This window comes from Carassius gibelio, chromosome A12, assembly GCF_023724105.1.
Source record: "Carassius gibelio isolate Cgi1373 ecotype wild population from Czech Republic chromosome A12, carGib1.2-hapl.c, whole genome shotgun sequence".
Lineage (NCBI taxonomy): Eukaryota > Metazoa > Chordata > Actinopteri > Cypriniformes > Cyprinidae > Carassius > Carassius gibelio.
The window spans coordinates 6,153,513-6,173,643 of NC_068382.1; the positions used below are offsets into that span (position 1 = coordinate 6,153,513).

A 20,131-nucleotide genomic window follows, 5' to 3' on the forward strand; every position below is an offset into this window, starting at 1 on the left:
CTAAGTGCACAAACACACAAACCGTGAACACACACCCGGAGCAGTGGGCAGCCATTTATGCTGCGGCGCCCGGGGAGCAGTTGGGGGTTCAGTGCCTTGCTCAAGGGCACCTCAGCCACGGTATTGCCAGCCCGAGACTCGACCCCACAACCCTAGGGTTAGGAGTCAAACTCTCTAACCACTAGGCCACAACTTCCCAATATATGATGTATACAGGGCAACCTACTTATCATTTGTAGATTTTATTTAGTAGACCTTGTTGTCACTACATCAAGCTTTTCACTTCACTACCTTAAATTGTCCTAAGCAACTTGACTTTTAATGAACTAGTGACAAGGTGATTTCCCAGCAGAATAACCCCAGGTGTAGTTCATTAAATTAACTAGAACATGTTCCACAAACATGATCCAAGATGTGGATGAGTTTGTTTTTTCATCGGAACAGATTTGAGAAATTTAGCATCACATCACTTGCTCACCAGTGGATCCTTTGCAGTGAATGGGTGCCGTCAGAATAAGAGTCCAAACAGCTGATAAAAACAGAAAAAAGACTCAAAGTGAAAAGCTTTGTGTTTGTGAGAAACAAGCCCATCATTAAAGTTTTTTTACTTTAATGCCAAAATCGCTTTTGGCCAAAATATCAGTCCGTAATCCATATTAATGCTTCCTCCAGTGGGAAAAGTCCATTCCTGGTTGTCTCTCACAAAATCCACCAACATATTTGTTTACAACTGTTTTGAACGGTTTTCTTTTGTAAACATTGCTTGATCTGTGCATATTTTTCTCCTTATTCAGACGAGATGACTTTTTCACTGTAATATTTCACTTAGATTGAGGATCCGTGTTTTAGATGTAAGCAACAGTTTGAAGTTGATGAAAATGATGTAATGATTGATTAGTTTTTTTATAAACGGGTAACTTTTCACTTCACAAGACGTTAAATGATGGATTGAGTGGTGTGGATTACTTGTGGATTATTGTGATGTTTTTATCACATGTTTGGACTCTCATTTTGATGGCACCCATTCACCCATGTTGTTCTGAACAACAAAAATTAAATTTGTTTTAGCTTCCGTTCACTACTATAGAACTTTCTGAAAACCCTGGAAGTGTGAAAAGGTATAGTAATCATAAAGTGTGAACATGTATATCTATTAATCCATGGATTTGTCTATTAACCTTTAGATATATGACCATATTAATTGATTAATACATTAAATAATTAGAAAAGGTTTTTGATTATGTATAGGTATGTCACACGTCAACTATCCAATTACCAACCCATTAGCATTGGAAGATTACATTGCAATGTAACTGTACTGGAGAAATCAATTACACAATACCAAGTAAAAGCAATCATTTATTCAATTTTTCATTTTTTAAAAAATAAATTAATGAAATACATAAATAAACAAACAACTGACATGAACGATAATGTCCAGCAAGATCAAAGGCAGCAAGAACCAAATGAACCAGCCATCTGGTTTTCAGCAGCTAACAACAGTTCACAACAATTTTGCCAATACCACCGAAAAAGAACAATCATGGTATATTATGCATGTGATCATTTATATATTGCTTTGGTACATCAAAGATAATCTACACTATAATGACTAAACACTATTATTTTTCTTCAAGTATGAACGTTCCTCCTATATCAATAGGCAGTTACATCGTTCATCCAGTTTCGTTTAGGATACATTGGCACCGACCCTGTGTTTTGTTATGTAAAACCCTTCACCGTCTTTAAGAGTGCAGTACATACCAACACATAAAGCCGCAGTACATTCTTTTCCAGTAATATCCTACCATGAAACATTTACATATATTATTTATTCATTATAGGACACATCTTAGGAAATAAGCTTTTCATAAAAAAAAAATCTATACAAACATTAGTGCAGCTAAAAGTATCAGTAAGCAATGATGACTGTTTATTTTCTGTGGTATTAGTTGGTTTGTCTTATTTTCGAATAGTCCACCCTGTTTATAATTTACAGAAATGACAGAAATCATTATATCAACATATTCCAAAAAATGCCAATACATCCTTTTACACTTATATATATAATAAGCTGTAATTGTAACAAAGATTATTGGAGTACATTTTACAAGAAAACACTATTTCAGTCTTCCTACTTCCAAATTTCAAGTTTTTCACGATTTTAATTCATGTTTAATTTAATGTTTAATTACATGCTGATTTATTGTAATTATTCATGAAATTAACTCACAATTTTTGAGTGAAAACTAGATTGCAAAACTTTTGCAGGCAAAAGGCATATTTTACGGGGGAACGCAAAACATTTGCACGTGAATGCAAAGCTTAGAAATATACATTTTCCTCATATCGCATTTTTTTTTTTCTCCACCATATTCCATATCATCCTGTAACTTTTTTCCTGATTTTTGTTCTTGTGTAAATCATAAAGTTATAATTCATACATTTTAAGTGCCTGAGTTTTACGAGAACACATTTCAGAAAGTCTAGCATATCCTTTAATAGAAATGCAACCATGCATTTTTGTAGGGGATTTTTTTTTTTTTTGCGAAATGTGCTGCATAAGAGGAATGACCCATCTACTGCGTTCTTGTTCCTGATGTTCACACATACGGCTGAATGCTGTAGGCTCTTACAATCACAATGATCAAACTACATCCATTATATTACAATTTACAGCAAGCCCAATCCTCAAGTGCTCTTAATTTTTGCTCACAGGTTATCCAATAAACAAGCTTACCACATTACCCGAAATTTGCCGGAACTCTGAATTGTACATTGCAAATTTTGCAAATGAATGCATGTGCTCAGAATTAGCGGCATAATGAGCATTTTCCACTTTGATGATTTCATTTCACAGTTTCAAATGTGTTAAAGCAAATATACACTATATAGCACCTAAGTGAAAAAGGAAAGACAGGAGAAATCACTCCCTAATCCTCTTAGTGTTTTAAGTAATTCTTATGCTTCTAACACAGTCAGATCACAACTAAGTCCAACACCTCAGTTCTATTATTAAAACAAATACTACACCATAACAAAATAGGCCTACGTCACCTCCACAGATTTGATGGCCAGCATTGATTGGACATTGAGATTGTGCTTCAAACCAAAAGCTCATTTATAGTGGCCTGTTTTTATCCTAGCAAAACAGAAAAAAAAGAAGAAAATAAGAGCTTTTAAAATAAAACAAGAGGTTACAGACTCAAGCAACAGCAGGGGACGTGCTCCAGAAACACCAGCGCCATCGAGAGTGATGTTTATTCAACACCACATCCTCCTTCTCTCTCTCCTTCTTCACCCGCTGATAGTGATCTTCCTCTTTCAGATACCAGACCGGAGGCCAGCGGTGCTTCTCAAAATATTCCTGGTTTTCTGCTTACAGTACAACACAAGCCCAGAATGATATCAAGGGTGAATGATATACAATAGAGCTCATAAAGCAAAAACGTGTCCTCTTAAAAGAACAGTTTGCATAAAAAAAAGAATAACTCCACAGCAGGGTTATTATAGTATAAAACCAAAATCATAAAAAAATGGATACATTAAATAAACATTAAAAAAAGAAAAACTTGAAGTAATAAAATAACCAAATATATACATCTTAATTATTAATTAAAATATAACATTTTATATGTAAACTATATCAAATTCAAATAATAAATATTAAACAGACATATTTAAACTAATAAAAATGACAACATAAATTAAAAATGTTAAAAGGGCAAGATTAATAAATGCTTTATTAATGTATGTTTATTTATTTTCATTGTTAGTTCATGTTCTCTAATGTAGTTAGAAGTTCTTTTTAAATGTCTATTACAGTATATATTATATTTTAATCACACACACACACACACACACACACACACACACATATATATATATATATAATTCAATATTTTGCTTTTAATAACTTGTACTTATTTTTTTATTCATTAATTTAATTTTTTTATATAACAGCATTTGGATTTCCTGGACTTAATTTTTGCGTGAACTATATCTTTAGAAGGACACTCTTAAAGACTCATATGTACCTAGCATAGCTACTTCTATGTAATGAAGCAAGGACAAATGTTACTACAGGTGCTTTAAATTGTGCAGTTCCAATGTTGACAGTTTGCGTCTGTCCCATAACAGTTCAGGAAATGAATTTACCTGCTGATTTTGCCTTGATCTCTTTGCGGTAATTGGCACATATCCTGTTGTAATGGGTGCAGATGTGGTGTAAACACCAGGCAGCAAGTTGATTAGCATTATGGAACTGTCATCAAAACAAGAGAATAAAAAAGACGTTAACGTTTGTATGTATTTAGTCTAAATATTGGAATATGATCACTGTAAACAAAGGCTCTCATCTTGTATTCTGAAATGATATATTGTATTTTACTATGAATTCTCGCAGCTACTGTCAGACCTTTGAAGGCAATTATACAGTAGGCTCAAAGGAAGATGAGATGACACCAACATATAGGGACTTGTAAAACTTCAAGAAAACCAAAACTGTAACAAATTTATTGTAGGTAGCTTTGTATGAAAGCATCAGAAAAACTGCATATTGTAATTACAGCCATAGAGAATGCCAGATAGTTACAGATAGTGGTGTTGCTGCAGTTTAATATATGCTGTATTATTCATCTGTAAAATCTAAATCATAATGCTTATGGGAAACGTCCTGTGTTTTGAATGCTATTAAATTACAGTTTAAATCATTGAGCCTGGTTCCCTTCCCTTTCGGTCACTCTTGACATCACATCTGTGGACCAACGAATTAAGATATCGATTCGAGAGACCGATTTACTTAGAGTGTAAACTAAACGAGCCAATGCACATTGGGATGCAATTATTGCATCCAGCTGCAGCTGATCACAGTGTGAGCATAAAAAGGCAGCAGGTGCAATGCATACCAGTCTTTCGCTTCGGAGCCGAGCGACATCGTTCTGCTCCGTCCAAGTCTCTTGAGTGAGCTACGAGTTCAATGCGCTCTTGGAGGTTTTTGAAACAGCAATTTCTCTAAAAGAGCTTTATGTGGCTGCCAGGTGAGGGTTACTTCCAGCAGTAGCACGGGTGGTTTGAAGAGTACAGCGTTGACAAACCCCTCAGGGAACCAACCCTCGGTGGCCCACCGCTCCTCTAGCACTTCTGATCCAGTTGAGCGGCCAAAGGAATGTGCTGTGTCCTAATACCGCCTCCACCCGGCAGGGGAGCATCTCTCGGTTGCACAGATGCAGACTGAGGCAGTTCAGCACACCCTCCTGTGCCGCATCCACAGAAGCCTCCAGCAAGGAGTCCAGAAGAGCTGGGATTAGGCAGGCTGCCCCACCTGTCCTGGCCCCTGTCAAACCTGGTGGTGAGCGGGAGAGCAAGGGACCCCGGGACGGGCGACCCAGAGGAGGAGGAAGCTGCTTTTTGGGGGGCAGTGAAGGCACCTCTCCCTCCTCCATAGAAGGACCAGGTGGAGAATCTGGAAAATCTCGATGAGAGAATGGTTTTCTCTATCTCTGGGTCCCAGTTGTGCAAGCACAGGGACCTGATGCTCCAGCACCTCAGAAAGAGGATCTCTCTTCTCAGTATGGCGTTGGATTTGGATTTGGCCAAATCTTCACCCGCGGTCAGATCTTACATTTCTCTGTGCAGGAGTGCCCCTGGAACAAGTCTCCAGGCATGCTGTGGTTAACATGGATGCCTCTGCCAATGGTTGGGGGGGGAGGGGGTGCTCATACAATGGGCACAGAGTATCGGGGGCATGGACGGGCCCCAATCTGCACTGGCATATCAAATGTCAAGAGTTTTTAGCAGTGTGCCTTGCCTTGAACTGTCTCAAAGGGTGCTTACAAGGCTAGCATGTTCTGGTCTGAATGGACAACACAGCAACTGTTGCGTACATCAAGCTACAATGTGGTCTGCGCTCCCATTCCATGTCGCCACTCATCCACCACCTCCTTTTTTGGAGTTGGAAGGTTCTGAGGTAATTTCATGCCATTCACATTCTGGACCTGCTCAACCATACAGCCGACGAGCTGTCTCAAGCTATGCTCCAGGGAGAGTGGCGACTCCATCCGCAGACAGTCCAGCTGATTTGGAGACGTTTTGGAGGTGCTCAGATAGCTTGTCTCTCCAAAATACTCTCATTGCCAGTTGTCTGAGGGAGCACTCGTCATGGATACACAGCTGACCGCGGGGCCTGCGCAAGTATTAATTCCTTAATAATTCCTTACATTTATATAGCACTTTTTTGTAGAGCTGAGGGCTGGCCGACTCCCAACATGTTTGCTAAATTCTATAGCCTATGTGTGGAGACGGCATCCTCCTGTGTTCTCACCTCAAATGAGTAGTGGCACTGAGAGGGCCCCAGTTAGTGTTGGCTTGCTAAAACTACTTTCAGAGTGTCCAAACTGTAGACCCTGTCAAGCTCCTCCATCCCCTCAGCACCCAGATGGGGTGGAGCGTCCGGCACCAGGCCTTCACACAAGGAATCCACGAGAACTAGTAGAAGGCTGGGTTCCATATGTGAGACCTATGTGGTTCCCATATGTGTAAAGTCCACGGTATAGCCTCAGAGCCCGTGTTTCCCAGGCAGACGTCTGTCATTCCCAAGAGGGTTACAAGCACCTCCAATTTTTTCATATGTACCAAAACGGATGTGCATATGCGTATTTGCTTCCGAAACCTCCTTCGGGAAGGATGGGGCTACCGGAGCATCCCAGTTTCCCAGTGTTATCTCACTGAGTGAGTAGTGCTACGGCAACAGGGAATGTCCTTCTTGTTGCGGCTTGCACAGGGCACTGGAAGGGGCAGCATCCATGACGTTTTGGTAGAGGATCCCGTCGCCACGGCTGCTGTACCACCACTAAGCGGTTGGGTCACTGGCTCGGCTCCTCAGCAAAGCCCTGGTATGCATTGCACCTGCCGCCTTTTTATGCTCGCGCTGTGAGCGGCAGAAACTGGATGCAATAATTCTATGCCAATATGCACTGGCTCATTTAGTCTACATTCAAAATAGATTGGTCTCTCGGTGTGAGATGCCAATTCGTTGGTCACCGACATGACGTCTCCATTCCCTCCTACAGGGAACAAGGGTTACATATGTAACCGAGACGTTCTGTTTGTTACATAACCTGGTCTAAACACACACACGAAGATGAAGATCCACTCAAAAATTCTAACAGAAAAAGGTAAATAACAGGAAACAGGCAGGAGACACATGTATGGGCAACATTCACAATACCAGACTACGAGTAGACAGATATTGAAGGCTTATAAAGACAGGCAAACAAATGAGCAAACGAGATGATTAACAAGGACAGGTAAACAGAATGAATTAATCAGGGTTACTGAGGTAAACTATGTAATGGAGCACATGGGGAATGAAAACACAATGCAAATGTCCAAGGATGTGACAGTACTCTATTTGCCAGTCATTTCTTTAAGTGTATGTTTATATATATATTTACTAGGGCTAAGACAAATAACACACACAAACACACACACACAAATAAAATCTTTAGATTAGTCATTAATTATTGCAATATCTATTTTTTGTTCATGAGGCTACACTAATGTTTTTTAGCATTTAACGCTAATTACAGTATATGGCCCCCATCCTGCAAAACACAGCTTTCTAATTACCACATCAAACCTGTGTGAATAAATAGCGCTAATATTTACATTACAATATGAGCACTAATATTTACATTTAGCTGACACTTTTATCCACTATCAATTATTCATTTTAATAACAAAAGATCGATTTACCTGAGCAAGCTCTAGATAGGTGAGTACCTCTCCATCGATATCCTGTCCATCTTTAGATGCTTTTAATAACTCGCTCACAGCGTATTGCTCTGAGGAGAGAAAACATCTGTTAAACAGAAGGCGCATTTAGATAAGCTGAAAAATAAAAATTGGTGTAGAAACAATTTTCACTCAGAAATCGCTGATAAATTATGCAAATAATTAAACATGAAATTTTGAAGTAGAAAGACTGAAACAGTATGTTCTTGTAACACATGCTCCAATAATCTCCTTTTATTTACGTCAAACCTAAAGAAATATTGCTGTATTTTGTGTGTAAGTGTACCTTAAGGAAAGCTGTTTACACCATATGATATTTCATGATGCTTTAGTACCCTTACAGGATGTAAATAAACTGACTCAAAAAAAAAAAGAAAAAAAAAAAAAAAAAACTTTTTTCCTCAGGGATGGTGCAGGCTACTAAAAACCTGAGGTAAATAGCTGCATCTGGAGTCACAGATAAAGCTCAGCCTGTCACCTCCACGTCATTAGATGACGTCCGCCGGACAGATTGTAGTGCGTGCCACACAAAGCTCTGCAGAGACGTTCTCTTTTATTTGGCACCTTGACATCTTTCGTTGCTAAGCAACACAGAATGAAAGGGCTAAAAGCTTAGATCCGAGGTGGCTGAACAGCTCTGCCCTGTGCTTGAGGAATGCTTGTGTTGTTCTGTGTGTCATTCGGAGCGGGTGGCAGGGCGTTGGCAGAGAGCTCACCTGTCAGGGCGATGAGCCGTGGAAGGCACAGTCTGTTGGCCAGGGCGATTAGCTCCATTGGGTCCAGGTCTGCCATGGGCGACAGCTGATTGGTGTAGAGATACTCCAGCACTGCCTGCATACATACCTTGCTGGTGTTGGGGAATGAGACCTGGCAACACACATGTACATACGTCATTATTCTTCAAACAATCAATTTCATCTCAGAATTCCATCTGGTTTACCAAAATTTGACATAAATGTTATGAAAAAAAACAGCTGCTTTTGACAAAGTTAATGGATAAATAAAATGTTCCCCTGTTAAATATAATCCATTTTATGCATTTAGCAGACACTTTCATCCAAAGCAACTTACAGTGAATTCAGACTATAATTATTATGTTAATTATTATTTTTTTTACCAGTACATGTGTTCCCTGGGAATTGAACCCAAAACCTTTTGTGCTGCTAACCCAATGCTCTACCACTGAGCCACAAGAATACTAACACACATATTAACAGATTAAAATACAGTAAAAACAAAGTGACAATAAAGAAATGTATTATGCAGTAAAAAAAAATTGTATTTCAAATAAATGCTGTTGACTTAACTTTCTATTTATAAAAGAATCCTGGAAAATAATATCATGTTTTCCACATAAATATTAAGCAGCAAAGACCATTTTCAACATTTATAATAATAAGAACCATTATGAATAATTGAGCATGAAAGCAGCATATTTAAATGATTTTTGAATGATAATGTTACCTTGAAGACTGAAGTAATGATGCTGAAAATTTAATGTTGCATCACAAGAATATTACAGTATTATAATTATAATGATATTTCACAATGTAACTGTTCTTCTTGAATTTTTGTTACTTTGATATTATAATGATTTATGGAGATATTTTTAGGAAGTTATTTTATTTCTGAAGATTTTTAATAAAAATAATTGCACATATTTTTTTGGGGAATAACATGCACAGATTAATGAATACGTAAGAGAAGTAATGTGTATAAAAATGTAAATAGGGCCCATGTTGATTTTCATAGGATTTATACATGATTAAGAAGAAGTGTAAAACTCAAATTATTAATCATTATAGACTTTAATTCAACCATTAAAAAACACTGTGTATTTAATAGACTCTGGCCAGCTGACCCGTCTTTAATCCCTATGAAACCGATGGCTGGCTCACCAGCAGTCCAGCATTACTAAGCACATTTGGGCAGAACACACAAATAGATGCTGCTACGTAACTCATTACATAATACTCTTCAAGGGCAAACACAATATATTGCTGTGTTTTGCCGGGGTAGTCTAACCACTCCAAAAGAGAGTGGAAGAATAAGAGGCATGCTCTCACGGATTTCAGCAACTCTGGACTGTAGTCTGAAAGTAGGACGCTGTCTAAAATATAGCTGTCCCAATTGTTGCTCTTGCATGAATTGTCAGAGCAGTAAGGCAAAAAACAACAACAACAACAACAAAAAAAACACTGAGTCCCTTATGCAAAGATTAGCCATAGAGGAAAACAGATCAGTGTCTCTGAATGACGTCTGCTTTTCCTCCTTAGGGAGGAAACTCTGTCTGCTTTATTCCACCTGTTAAGGAAGAAATTAATGAACAGTGCCACAGATGAAAGTTTCTATTTGGAAAGTGGAAACAGGATTACGTGTGCATATGGCAGCTGTGAAATGAGCAAAAATCATAATATTTGCTTGAAACAGCAGGAAGCACCTTTATCGATTGCTCTCAGCTCATTAATTATGAATTTACGCATGTAAATGGCTATAAATGTAAAAATATATGACGCTAGCTGTACAATAAGGTTACTGTCATTAATAAAAAATGATTACAAAAACAAAAACTAGAAAAATATATATATTTTTAATTTTGTAAAAAAAAAAAAAAAACATTATACTTAAAAAAATAAAATAAATATATATATAACAACATAAATGTGCATTGAAATATAGACATCTCAAAATAGGGAAAATGACTTTTGGAAACTAAATATAATATTGAAACAAAATAAAAATGAAAGCAGTTTCCCAAATTTCCAAATAATAAAAAAGATATCCTGAATGAACGATTACTACAGCTGAACTGAAATTGAAAAACAATGCAAAACAAAATACAAATGAATGACATTTTCAAAAAAATTTAATAGCTCTACTATATTGTGAATAAAATGTCTTGTAAGACAAACATCATGCACTCCAAAAAGGTCATAAGAGCTGACAGATCATTCATCACTGCAGAAATAGATTTTCAAAATGTCACTTAGAGACACAAGGACTAGACTATTTTAGTTTTTTAAGAATTTGATGCAATTTGTTGGCAAGCCAGTAAAATGTGTCAGTGTGCATCTATTTGAGTATGTAAGCGCATGTAAATATCTGTGCGGTGTGACCTTGTACCATCTGCTTGAGAACTGACTTATTAATGCTTAAGACGAAATAAAGTTGTTCTGTAGACTTGTCAGTGCCCTAACTGGAGCTTAAACATTGTTTTCACACTAACCTCGTCATTTGCACTCTCCATGAAAGAACCCCCAAATAAAGCAGCCATCCAGTCACAGCTAGAGATCAGCAGTGGTTTGTGGGCGTTAATGGTGCCATCGTCCAACCTGAACACCACATCTGTAAACAGAGTCCAAACAAAACAGCATGAGAAACTGCATTTTACAAAGATAACACTTATTAACTAGCATGCGCATATTTCAGGAGGCTATCAGATGTTGCAGCAAATCATTTTAAAGAGACTGTGTTCCTTTCTCATTCGAAAATAAACACATCTGCGTTCCTAAGTACCTGTGAAGTTATTCTTGGTGAGACACTCTTTGATTCGGTTGGCCTTTCTCACATGGAATGCTTTTGTGATCTCTTGATTCATGAAGCTTTCATTGTTCATGATGTTCTCCACCATCATCCTAAGATCAAACACTTCTAGGATCTCTGCAATCTGGGCGATTTTCATCAGGTCCTTCTCCTTCTCATCCAGCTCACCAGTGTAGAGGAAGCGTAGGACAGCGCTGAACGGTCCATGGTGGATGGAATGATCCATCTTGACGATAGTCATTAGAGCTGGCGCACCTGTGACCGGGTTGATCACATTCTCCTTGTGGATGCTATGGAAGGCCTTGCTCCAAGAGGCCAGGGACAGCTTGGTGCACCAGTTCATTCCACTAGAACTCATCATCTTGAGGGTTCCATCACTCTTGGAGGCCCTGAGCGAGCAAGGCGAAAGATTTGGGAGAACGGTGACGTCCTCATCCGTGTCCAGGCTTAGTGTGCGCATCAGTTGATCCCGCCCGTGACGCTCAGTTACCACCACGCACTGGGACTCATCGGAGAAATCCATCTGAAAGAGGTCGAAGAATTTGGAGGATGAGGTAGACAGGTAGATCCTGTGGGCAAACAATTGGATGTGTTCCTGAATGACAAACATAACATCAACGCACAGGGGGCTCTCAAGAAGCTGCCTCGGGCCATCCCTGTTTTTGGTTGGGCACTCTGGGATCTTAATAAGTGGTGGAGGGGCTTTGGGTGGCAAAAATGGTGCCTGCAGCAGTGGCTTTTGGACCTTCCTCAGGTGGGACTTCCAGAATTGTAGGTGACGTCTGGAGATGAGGGCAGCTCGGATGGCATTATCAAAGATATCCTTGATGCCAAACTGGTCGAAAACGCTTGTCTCATAGTATGGGATGCCAAGCTCTTTGGCGACCTCCCTTCCACTCTCTGGAGGCAAAATATCTCCTGGTTTAATGGGTCTGTGAGAGACAAATACATACAATCAAATATTGTGTTATTATAACATCACACCTGCTAAGAGCATATCCAACTTCCAGAGACGAAGTTGCATAGAAATTTTAAAGGAATATCCAGCTTCAGACGTATTGGGATTAGAGGGATAGGGGCTTTGGTAACTAGTACCTTGATAATGGTCGCCTTGCTCGATTGACTGCTTCCAGATCAGCGTAGCGCAAGTCCAACTGGCAACCAACCAAGATGACAGGTGTGCGTGGACAGAAGTGCTTGATCTCGAGGTACCACATGGTTTTAACATGGTGTAGGGAGTTGGGATTGGCGATGGAAAAGCAGAGAACCACGACGTCAGACCTTCGAGAGGGAAAGTTGAGAAGTAAATTGAGTAACTGTCCAACTCATCTGTTTAACAACACAGGGCAAGACACCATGTAACATGCATGCTAATGGGATTTTAAGCCAAGATTGTTAAATGTGGCAGGCGCCAAACTATATTCGTAGCAACAAGACAGTCCTTCAGTGTTTGGTGGACATGCACAACCTGCAATCTCGATGCCAGCCTGACACTGACCCACTGACAGCACGCAAAATGATTGCTTTTGATTTACACACGTCTGATGCTAGTGACCACAAACTCCTTAGGCAATGCTTTGTTTGTTGTTGTTGCTTTTGGCTGCCTCTACGGGTACTAGAACAAACATGATCAATAAAACAGACGAAACAAAAGCACAAAGAGGATGACATGCAGACATTCTGGCGCACTACTGGCATACCTTCCTGTAGCAAGATTAGTACAAAGTCTATCCTGGGGAGGGGGAGGATGGGGGGACAACACCTGTCACCACACAAGTAAGTGAATAAAATTCGATCACCCGTTTCGTGCATTTCTTGCTGACCAGACAAGCAAAGGTCTCAGCTACTACACCACACAGTTGGCAATGCAGAGAGTTATGGAGATGCTAGCAGGCTTGAGGACTTACAGTGTCTCTCTTATGTTTCACAGGCTTGCATAAAGATCATAGGAGGCCTAAAAACAAAAAGAGGCACAGAACAATGCTACGTAATAATTTCCCTTTGTAGTCAACAACAGTTCAGGGAAATCTGTCTGAAGCAGAACAACATCACTGCCAGAGTCTATAATGAAAATACAAGTCCAATGGGACAGTAAACCAGAGTCTGATATAAACACCATTTGAAGTTAAAGATATCTGAATGCTTTGATATGGCACTGCATGGTCCCAGTGATTGCTAGGCTAAAACCTATCCTGTCCTCTGTAATGGTTTGCTGAAATCTAAACTAATCTCAGGTCAAAATGGGGCTCTTGGCAAATCATCCTAGCACTCTAGAGAAAAGCCTGTTTGATGTTTAGCCAGAATCAATGCACTTCTGGTAAAACATGTAGCATTTATTTGGACAACAGAATCTCTTGGAGAGCCAGTGTGGTTGTAATTGCCATCTCAATAACTTGACAATACCTCCCCCAACCTGAATAAATGACAGCGAATCAGCATATAAGCAGCAATTATCTTTATTAACCTTACATCAATCCAGGGAGTACAACACTCAACATGTCATTAATTACCAATTAAATAAAACACTATCAGAAGGAGTCATTTGTGAAACTGCTACATCCATACAAAAAATCTTGGTCTCCTTTAGGTAAACTCACATAGACTGATTCCGGTAAAGGTTGTATTTTCCCACCGTCAACAATGTCAGCTAATCAGCCAGATTTATGACTTCTCTTTTGTGGAGCTCTTTCTACTCATTCATCACTTCATGAAACAGTCACTCTCAGCAAGGGTTTGGAATTATGTGAGTATGTTTAAGTGATAGAGATGTTGCTGTTGCATGGTTATTAGTGTGCAGGACTGCAGACTGCTTCAAGCATAAAAAAATGTATGTTCTACAGTCCCAAACAAGTTCCTCAAGATGAGGAATACATTGTTAAACAGGGTTGTTTGTTGGGACACTTCAAGAGGAGCTGTTGTGTATTTTTTTCTTTGTTTGGCTATTTGACTCCGGTTTCAAATTGGTCTCATTATCATATTTATGAGTGTTTTTATTTTAACTTGAAGGGATAATTCACTCATTTACTAACCAATATGTCATTTCAAACAGTGCCTTGGAATCTCATTCCTGTAAAATTATAGGCAACGCCCAGCGAACAACTAGGGGGTCATGATTTGAGTTGGTGCCAAGCTTGATGACTCCAAACCTCAGCACCCTGGTTTTATTCTTAGGATGAAATAAAGCAGGAAGGACGAAAAACATTAATTCTATTGAACATGACTTGCCCAAATTCAAGGAGCAAGGCATGCTCTATAGACAAGAAATCAAGTGTATCTAACTGAAATAGTCTAGTGTATCTGGATTGGGATTGGTCTAGTGCTAGATCACAAAATATTCTCTCTCTCGTAGGGTCTTTAGGTTTCCCTTCAGACTGTCAGAGGGAAGAATTAGGTCATACTTATACTGTTGAACACCATCTGTAAAACAACTCCAATTGGACATAAGAACTGAACACTGCAGGAATATAATTCTTGGAGTGTGTCTCATTCCCCTCTCAAGCTTGTGTGAACCACAAACATGAATTTGGGTGCTAACAATCCATAAAGCATTGGAATATCGATGACTAAATGACCTTTGACATGACAAGGTCACTCAATAAAATGTAGCAAAAAATGCCTGTATATAACAAGCCATGAGCAATATTCCTCTGGTATTATTTATGGCTGTGTTAAATACATATAATCATAGATAAATACATATAATTTAGGGGGCAAACATTTCAGTGCACTTTCATGACTTGAATTTACAGGACAGTGCACTACTAGTGAAATATGGAGTGGGCGAAGACAGCCTAGGTTTTTAACATTATCAGTCAAGATGTTCCTACCATCTATTTCTTAAAAAGTATAAACAATTTCTTAAAATAAATAAGTAAATTGGTTTGGAATAATATGCATGACTGATAACTCAAAGCAAACTCTATCTGTAAATCTGACCATTAATTGTTTTATGAATAGATAAAGAAATCACCCTGAATAAAGTAGCAACAATATGAACATGAATGCTGCAGGCTATGCATTCTAAAATTCCGGTAAATAAATACATTTGTGAACATAACATAATTGATGTTAATTATGTTACCACCACTACAAACTCAAACCAAAATGAGAATGTTCTGTTTATCCTGCGCTGAAAATGGCAGAAAATAGAGCAGAAAAGCAGGGAACGTGTGATGAACGCAATGAAAGGCCTCATTAAACGAGTGCTTGACACAAAATGGCCATGAGTTAACATAACGGTGTTCAGCTGTCATGTTCGGCACGCATTCAGTTGCAAATAGCTCAGTGTCTGATGTCAGAGCAAATGATGAAAGCATCTGATGGCAGGATGCTTCCTGTCTTCATGTTCAGTAAAGTGGTGGCACTTGTGAATCAAAGAAGCAATTAAGATTTTCTCTCGTTATTTGTTGAGATTTTACCCAGAGTCTCATGCATACCCTTATATTTATGTTATTTTTTAATTCGTAGTTTAATCTGAGTCACACTGATTGTCATTACAATTAAATTAATATAATGCACTCTAATGCAATGAATTTCATTTGAAAATTAATAAAAGGCATAGTTCAGTAATTCTGACTCACATTTTCTTTCAACCTTTTCTGACTATATACAATATATATATATATATATATATATATATATATATTTTGAGAAACACAAAATAATATCCTCAGAATAATGTTCACGTTCCTCTTTTCTATATAATGAAAGTGAATGGTGACCTTCAAAAGTAACACAAAAAACAATACAATGTGATGTAAGTCTTCTGAAGTAATACAATAGCTTTGAAAATGCACATATTTAAATTAGTCATGATTGGTCATGTGATACACGAGTAGGGTTTGTGTACATTCTGTTCAATATATTTGTGTGTTTGTGTGTGTGTGTGTTTTATTGAAAGCAGAAAAATCGAAAATGCTATGTTTTTCGTTTCTCAATTTTTCAAAAAAGAAAAAAAATCAGCTTTAAATTGGATAAACAGCTTGAATATTCATTATATTATGACTGAATATTTGGTAACAGTGTGGAGAAGACATAATAATAGCACTGATGAAGTTGATCTTTGGTTGACCAATCAGGGCCATTTTATGCCCACCCACATGTTGATATTGAATTTAAATTAAATATTCAAGTTATTTATTAATTTTCTCCCCTTGAATGTAAATAATAATAATAATAATAATAATAATAATAAGGTTTCATCAGTCATCACCAAAAAGGACATTTTCTCATTATTCTGCATTCAGTATTAAATAAAAAACTAATAAATGCTATGTACATGGACAATACAAGGACATAAACGGACCAAGAAGCATTAAGTTAAAAAAAAACTATATAGTTGAATACTGATTTTCTGAGTGACTTAATTGTATTGCATAGCTTTATAAAAATTAGGTTGCATTTTGTCCTTTTTAGCTTAGTCACCATTTACTTCCATTACATGGAGCAGAACAGCAAGACAATTCTGCTGCACTTTTCTTTTCGAGTTCCCTGAAGAAAAAAAAAAAAAAAAGGTTCTACGGGTTTGGAATGGCAAGAGGGTGAATTAATAACAACATTTTCATTTTGGGGGCAACTATGCTTTTATGCTTGCCCCACTATTACACAGAAAGTGCAAATCAAACATCATTTATTTGTACCTCCCATAGGCGAAGCGTCTGTCTTTGTGATGATCTCCAAAGGTGTCCCATAGCCGGAGGGACACACTTACATCATCCACAACGTCTCTGGAACGTTCTAAGACCTGTGAGGAGTCATAGCATTAACTCTGCTTTTAAAGTAGCACCCCTGTCCCAGAGCAAATAAGACCACAGGCATATTTGATCTTTTTCTTTAATCTGTTTCCCTTCCACCGGCCGAAACCTAAATGAATCCTGACGGAAACAAATCTGGGTATGGGCTCATTATCTCCAGCCACGGGCCTGACGTAATGCCATGATAACGGCAAGATAAATTTAATTGAGAAAAGCTTTACCTCTTGACAGACTCTGTACTGGTCGATGGCCCAGACGGTGGGTACATGGGTGGCCAACAGTTGGTACTGGGTCAGGGTAGTGTTGCAGGCCCGGGCACAAATAAGGCGAGTCTTCCCCACCGCATTGTCTCCAACAACAACACACTTGATGGTCTCTACGTTGGGTCTTTCGTAGTCCATATTCAACTTGAGTACCCTATGACAAGAGGAATTATTGTACAAGAATTCATAACGCCGCACATACATACTGAGCAAAGGAGGGATTTCATTTCAGATCTATTAAATCAGAAGCTGCACAGAGCGTTGACCTTGCCGTGGGTCAATGAAACCTCCATATAATACAGGACTTCTTATTTTCACATTCCTAAAATAGTTGCCCTATATTATAGCCACATCTTGTACCTGCTGAGCTGGACAAAACCCAACCCATTTGACTTATTTGTCAGATGCACTTTCTATGACTGTAAATAGAGATGTTTGTCCTTTTTATTTTTTAAGAAAATATGATTACAAAAAATGTTAAGTGAAAATAGTGTGTTTATTGACAGTTCTGGCAGTTCAGTTAACTTGACATGTGCTTCTAAAATATTAATCATAAAATAATGACATTAACTGTAAAGGTCAACCATGTGATTACTTGGAATTATTTTATATAAAACCATATATATATACTTTTTACTTCTTAACTCCAAGGGAACATTTCATTATAGAATAAAATATTAAATTACTGATAGTAGTGAAACAACTGAAGAGACACCAATAAAGGGCATTATGCAAAATGCAGCAGTTTTCGTCTCTAGTTCTGACCTTAAAACCTTACTTCTTCCACTGGAAGTGACTTTGTTATTGTCTGAACAATCAACTGAGACTTTATTTTCTAAACTTCAAAAATCAATTTCAACGTGATGTTAATCAGGATATGTCAGCTATATGCAAACTTATGAATTAAACACTGAAGTAAGGCATCCATTCAAGTAGCCTACCTCTATTCATAGCATCTCTTATCCACTCACCTTTTATGTTGAAATCTCTTTATATTCAGATCGAGGACAGATTATTTTGTAAGGTCTGTTACAATGCAACTTTAAGTCTAGGACTCTAGTAATCAAATAATGATTTTTTGTTTGCTTAAATAAGTTCAAATACTGTGGCAAACGCATGCACAAACAAAAAAATAAATAAATAAAAAAATACAAATAAGCAGCTCACTATTGAAACCTTGCTGTCTTAAATGCTTTATTCAAGTACAAATGGTGCCCTGTTGAGTGCACTTTTTCCAACCACATTCAATTACAGTTGAAAAGATGGACAAGGTAAATGGACTGTATAAAATATGTCACAACATAAAGATTTTTTATTTAGAGCACATAAATCTGAAGTGTCTGTTGAATCGAAGTTTAAACTTGCAGCACAGTAATACTAAAAAAGCACCCCAGAATCAGAGAGATGACTATATATATTTGCATAAACTAATGTAAATATACACATTTATGCACAATGTAAAAAATGGATGCATGCAGATACCATCGCCATGCATTCTTTTAATCAGATCTAACTCTTAGAAATGATTTCCTTAGGTTGATTCTGTATTATTATTAATGTGAATAAAACCAGTTAATGATAGCCTATTTCCAATACTACGACAAGAAGTAGGGTACGTGTGCTCATATTCTGCAAAATGCAAACAGTAGTCTATATGAACTTGGAAAAGCAATAGTTTTTACCACAACTGTAATGCATTGAGAATGACATTACTCCATAAAATGTGATTTTGAGTAATAATTTCATAAACAACAACAACAACAAAATGTATTATATTAAAACACAATACATCGTTGCATCTTTTTAAGAAGTTGATCAGCTGTCCTACAAGGGTGCATGATGATGAATTCCATGAGGACGCCACCCTGCAAACAAAAGCCATGCATACGTACCGTGTCTTTGTGATGCGTGTGTTTATTGTTGTCAGAAGTCAGTTCAGTATACAGGGACTGCAGCTCGCTGATGTTATCAAAGAACAAAAGCTCGTCGCTAGCTGGGCGAATGCTGCAAAACCATCTCCTATCCGCCACTACGTGCCCGTCTGTGTGAGCAAAGGAAAAAAGTTAATTCCTATATATATTTGCAAGTGTTCAGACTGATAAGTGAGGGGGGACAGTGCGTCCTTCCCGATCGCGAGGCTCTTTGAGAAAATCATCATCAGTCGCGAGTCAGATGCGGCTTCCATTGTGACGTCATAGCGCCGGTGCTATTAATAGCGCGCGCGTACGGTTTCATTCAGGAAAACAAGGTGCCTCATATGTGCTGTGAGCCAAAGAAGAGCATCGGCCAGCGTTTTGGAAGCTTATTTGCAGTGAAACCCAAAGCGAAACGCGTTCATGTAAAACTAGAAACGTTTTAAAGGTGTCTTGGAATGTAATTACTCATTTGACTTGACATGTGACTGCGTAAGTGTCAGTCAGTGTCAAGGCTGGCAGCCATTTAGGATCTGGATTAATCTAATTCTGTTTAACAAGACATCATGCTGTAAATCTCCTCAGGTTATGAAAAATCAGAATTTATTTGACAATACTTTGTTTCCTTACACCCTGATTAGATGCTAAATGACTGAAATCTCTCTGGTCTACATCACATTTCAATCCAAATAAGTAGATTACCAACCACTCATTTCCGATATAATCTTTTGCATATATTGGATGAGCAAAAACCTGAATGGCTGATTTGTTCTGTTTCATAACAGCGTAGTCCCAGTATACATCAAAATAGCCACTGGGACCTGTGAATCCAGTAAAAGAACAGACTGTCCTAATTCTTGCAATT

At 38.1% G+C, this 20,131-nt stretch overlaps 1 protein-coding gene across 3 annotated transcripts; it reads right to left on the minus strand.

Annotated features, from left to right (window-relative positions):
• Window positions 1-1,346: 1,346 nt before the first annotated feature.
• Window positions 1,347-19,516, minus strand: LOC128024987 (rho-related BTB domain-containing protein 1-like). Of its 3 annotated transcripts, none has more exons than XM_052610912.1 (10): window positions 19,246-19,516; window positions 17,312-17,507; window positions 16,977-17,080; window positions 12,433-12,618; window positions 11,311-12,269; window positions 11,021-11,139; window positions 8,511-8,661; window positions 7,756-7,844; window positions 4,159-4,264; window positions 1,347-3,375 (listed from the first exon to the last, which is right to left on the minus strand). In XM_052610912.1, exons 2-10 carry the CDS (start codon window positions 17,489-17,491, stop codon window positions 3,206-3,208), a joined length of 2,064 nt encoding a protein of 687 aa, XP_052466872.1. In that variant the 5' UTR covers window positions 17,492-17,507; window positions 19,246-19,516; the 3' UTR covers window positions 1,347-3,205. The 3 variants fall into 3 exon arrangements, with proteins under 3 accessions (XP_052466872.1, XP_052466871.1, XP_052466873.1); XM_052610911.1 differs by having other exon boundaries at window positions 1,347-3,378; XM_052610913.1 differs by lacking the exon at window positions 19,246-19,516 and adding an exon at window positions 13,245-13,291 and having other exon boundaries at window positions 1,347-3,378; window positions 17,312-17,353.
• Between the last annotated feature and the right edge of the window lie 615 nt (window positions 19,517-20,131).

Coding starts and splice junctions, on each gene's coding strand:
- LOC128024987 (XM_052610911.1), bottom strand. CDS start 17,491: ATGGACTACGAAAGACCCAACGTAGAGACCATCAAGTGTGTTGTTGTT. Junction 12,619..16,976: donor AGACGCTTCGCCTATGGGAG/GTACAAATAAAT, acceptor TCCCTCTCGAAG/GTCTGACGTCGTGGTTCTCT. Junction 12,270..12,432: donor GCAAGGCGACCATTATCAAG/GTACTAGTTACC, acceptor TGTCTCTCACAG/ACCCATTAAACCAGGAGATA.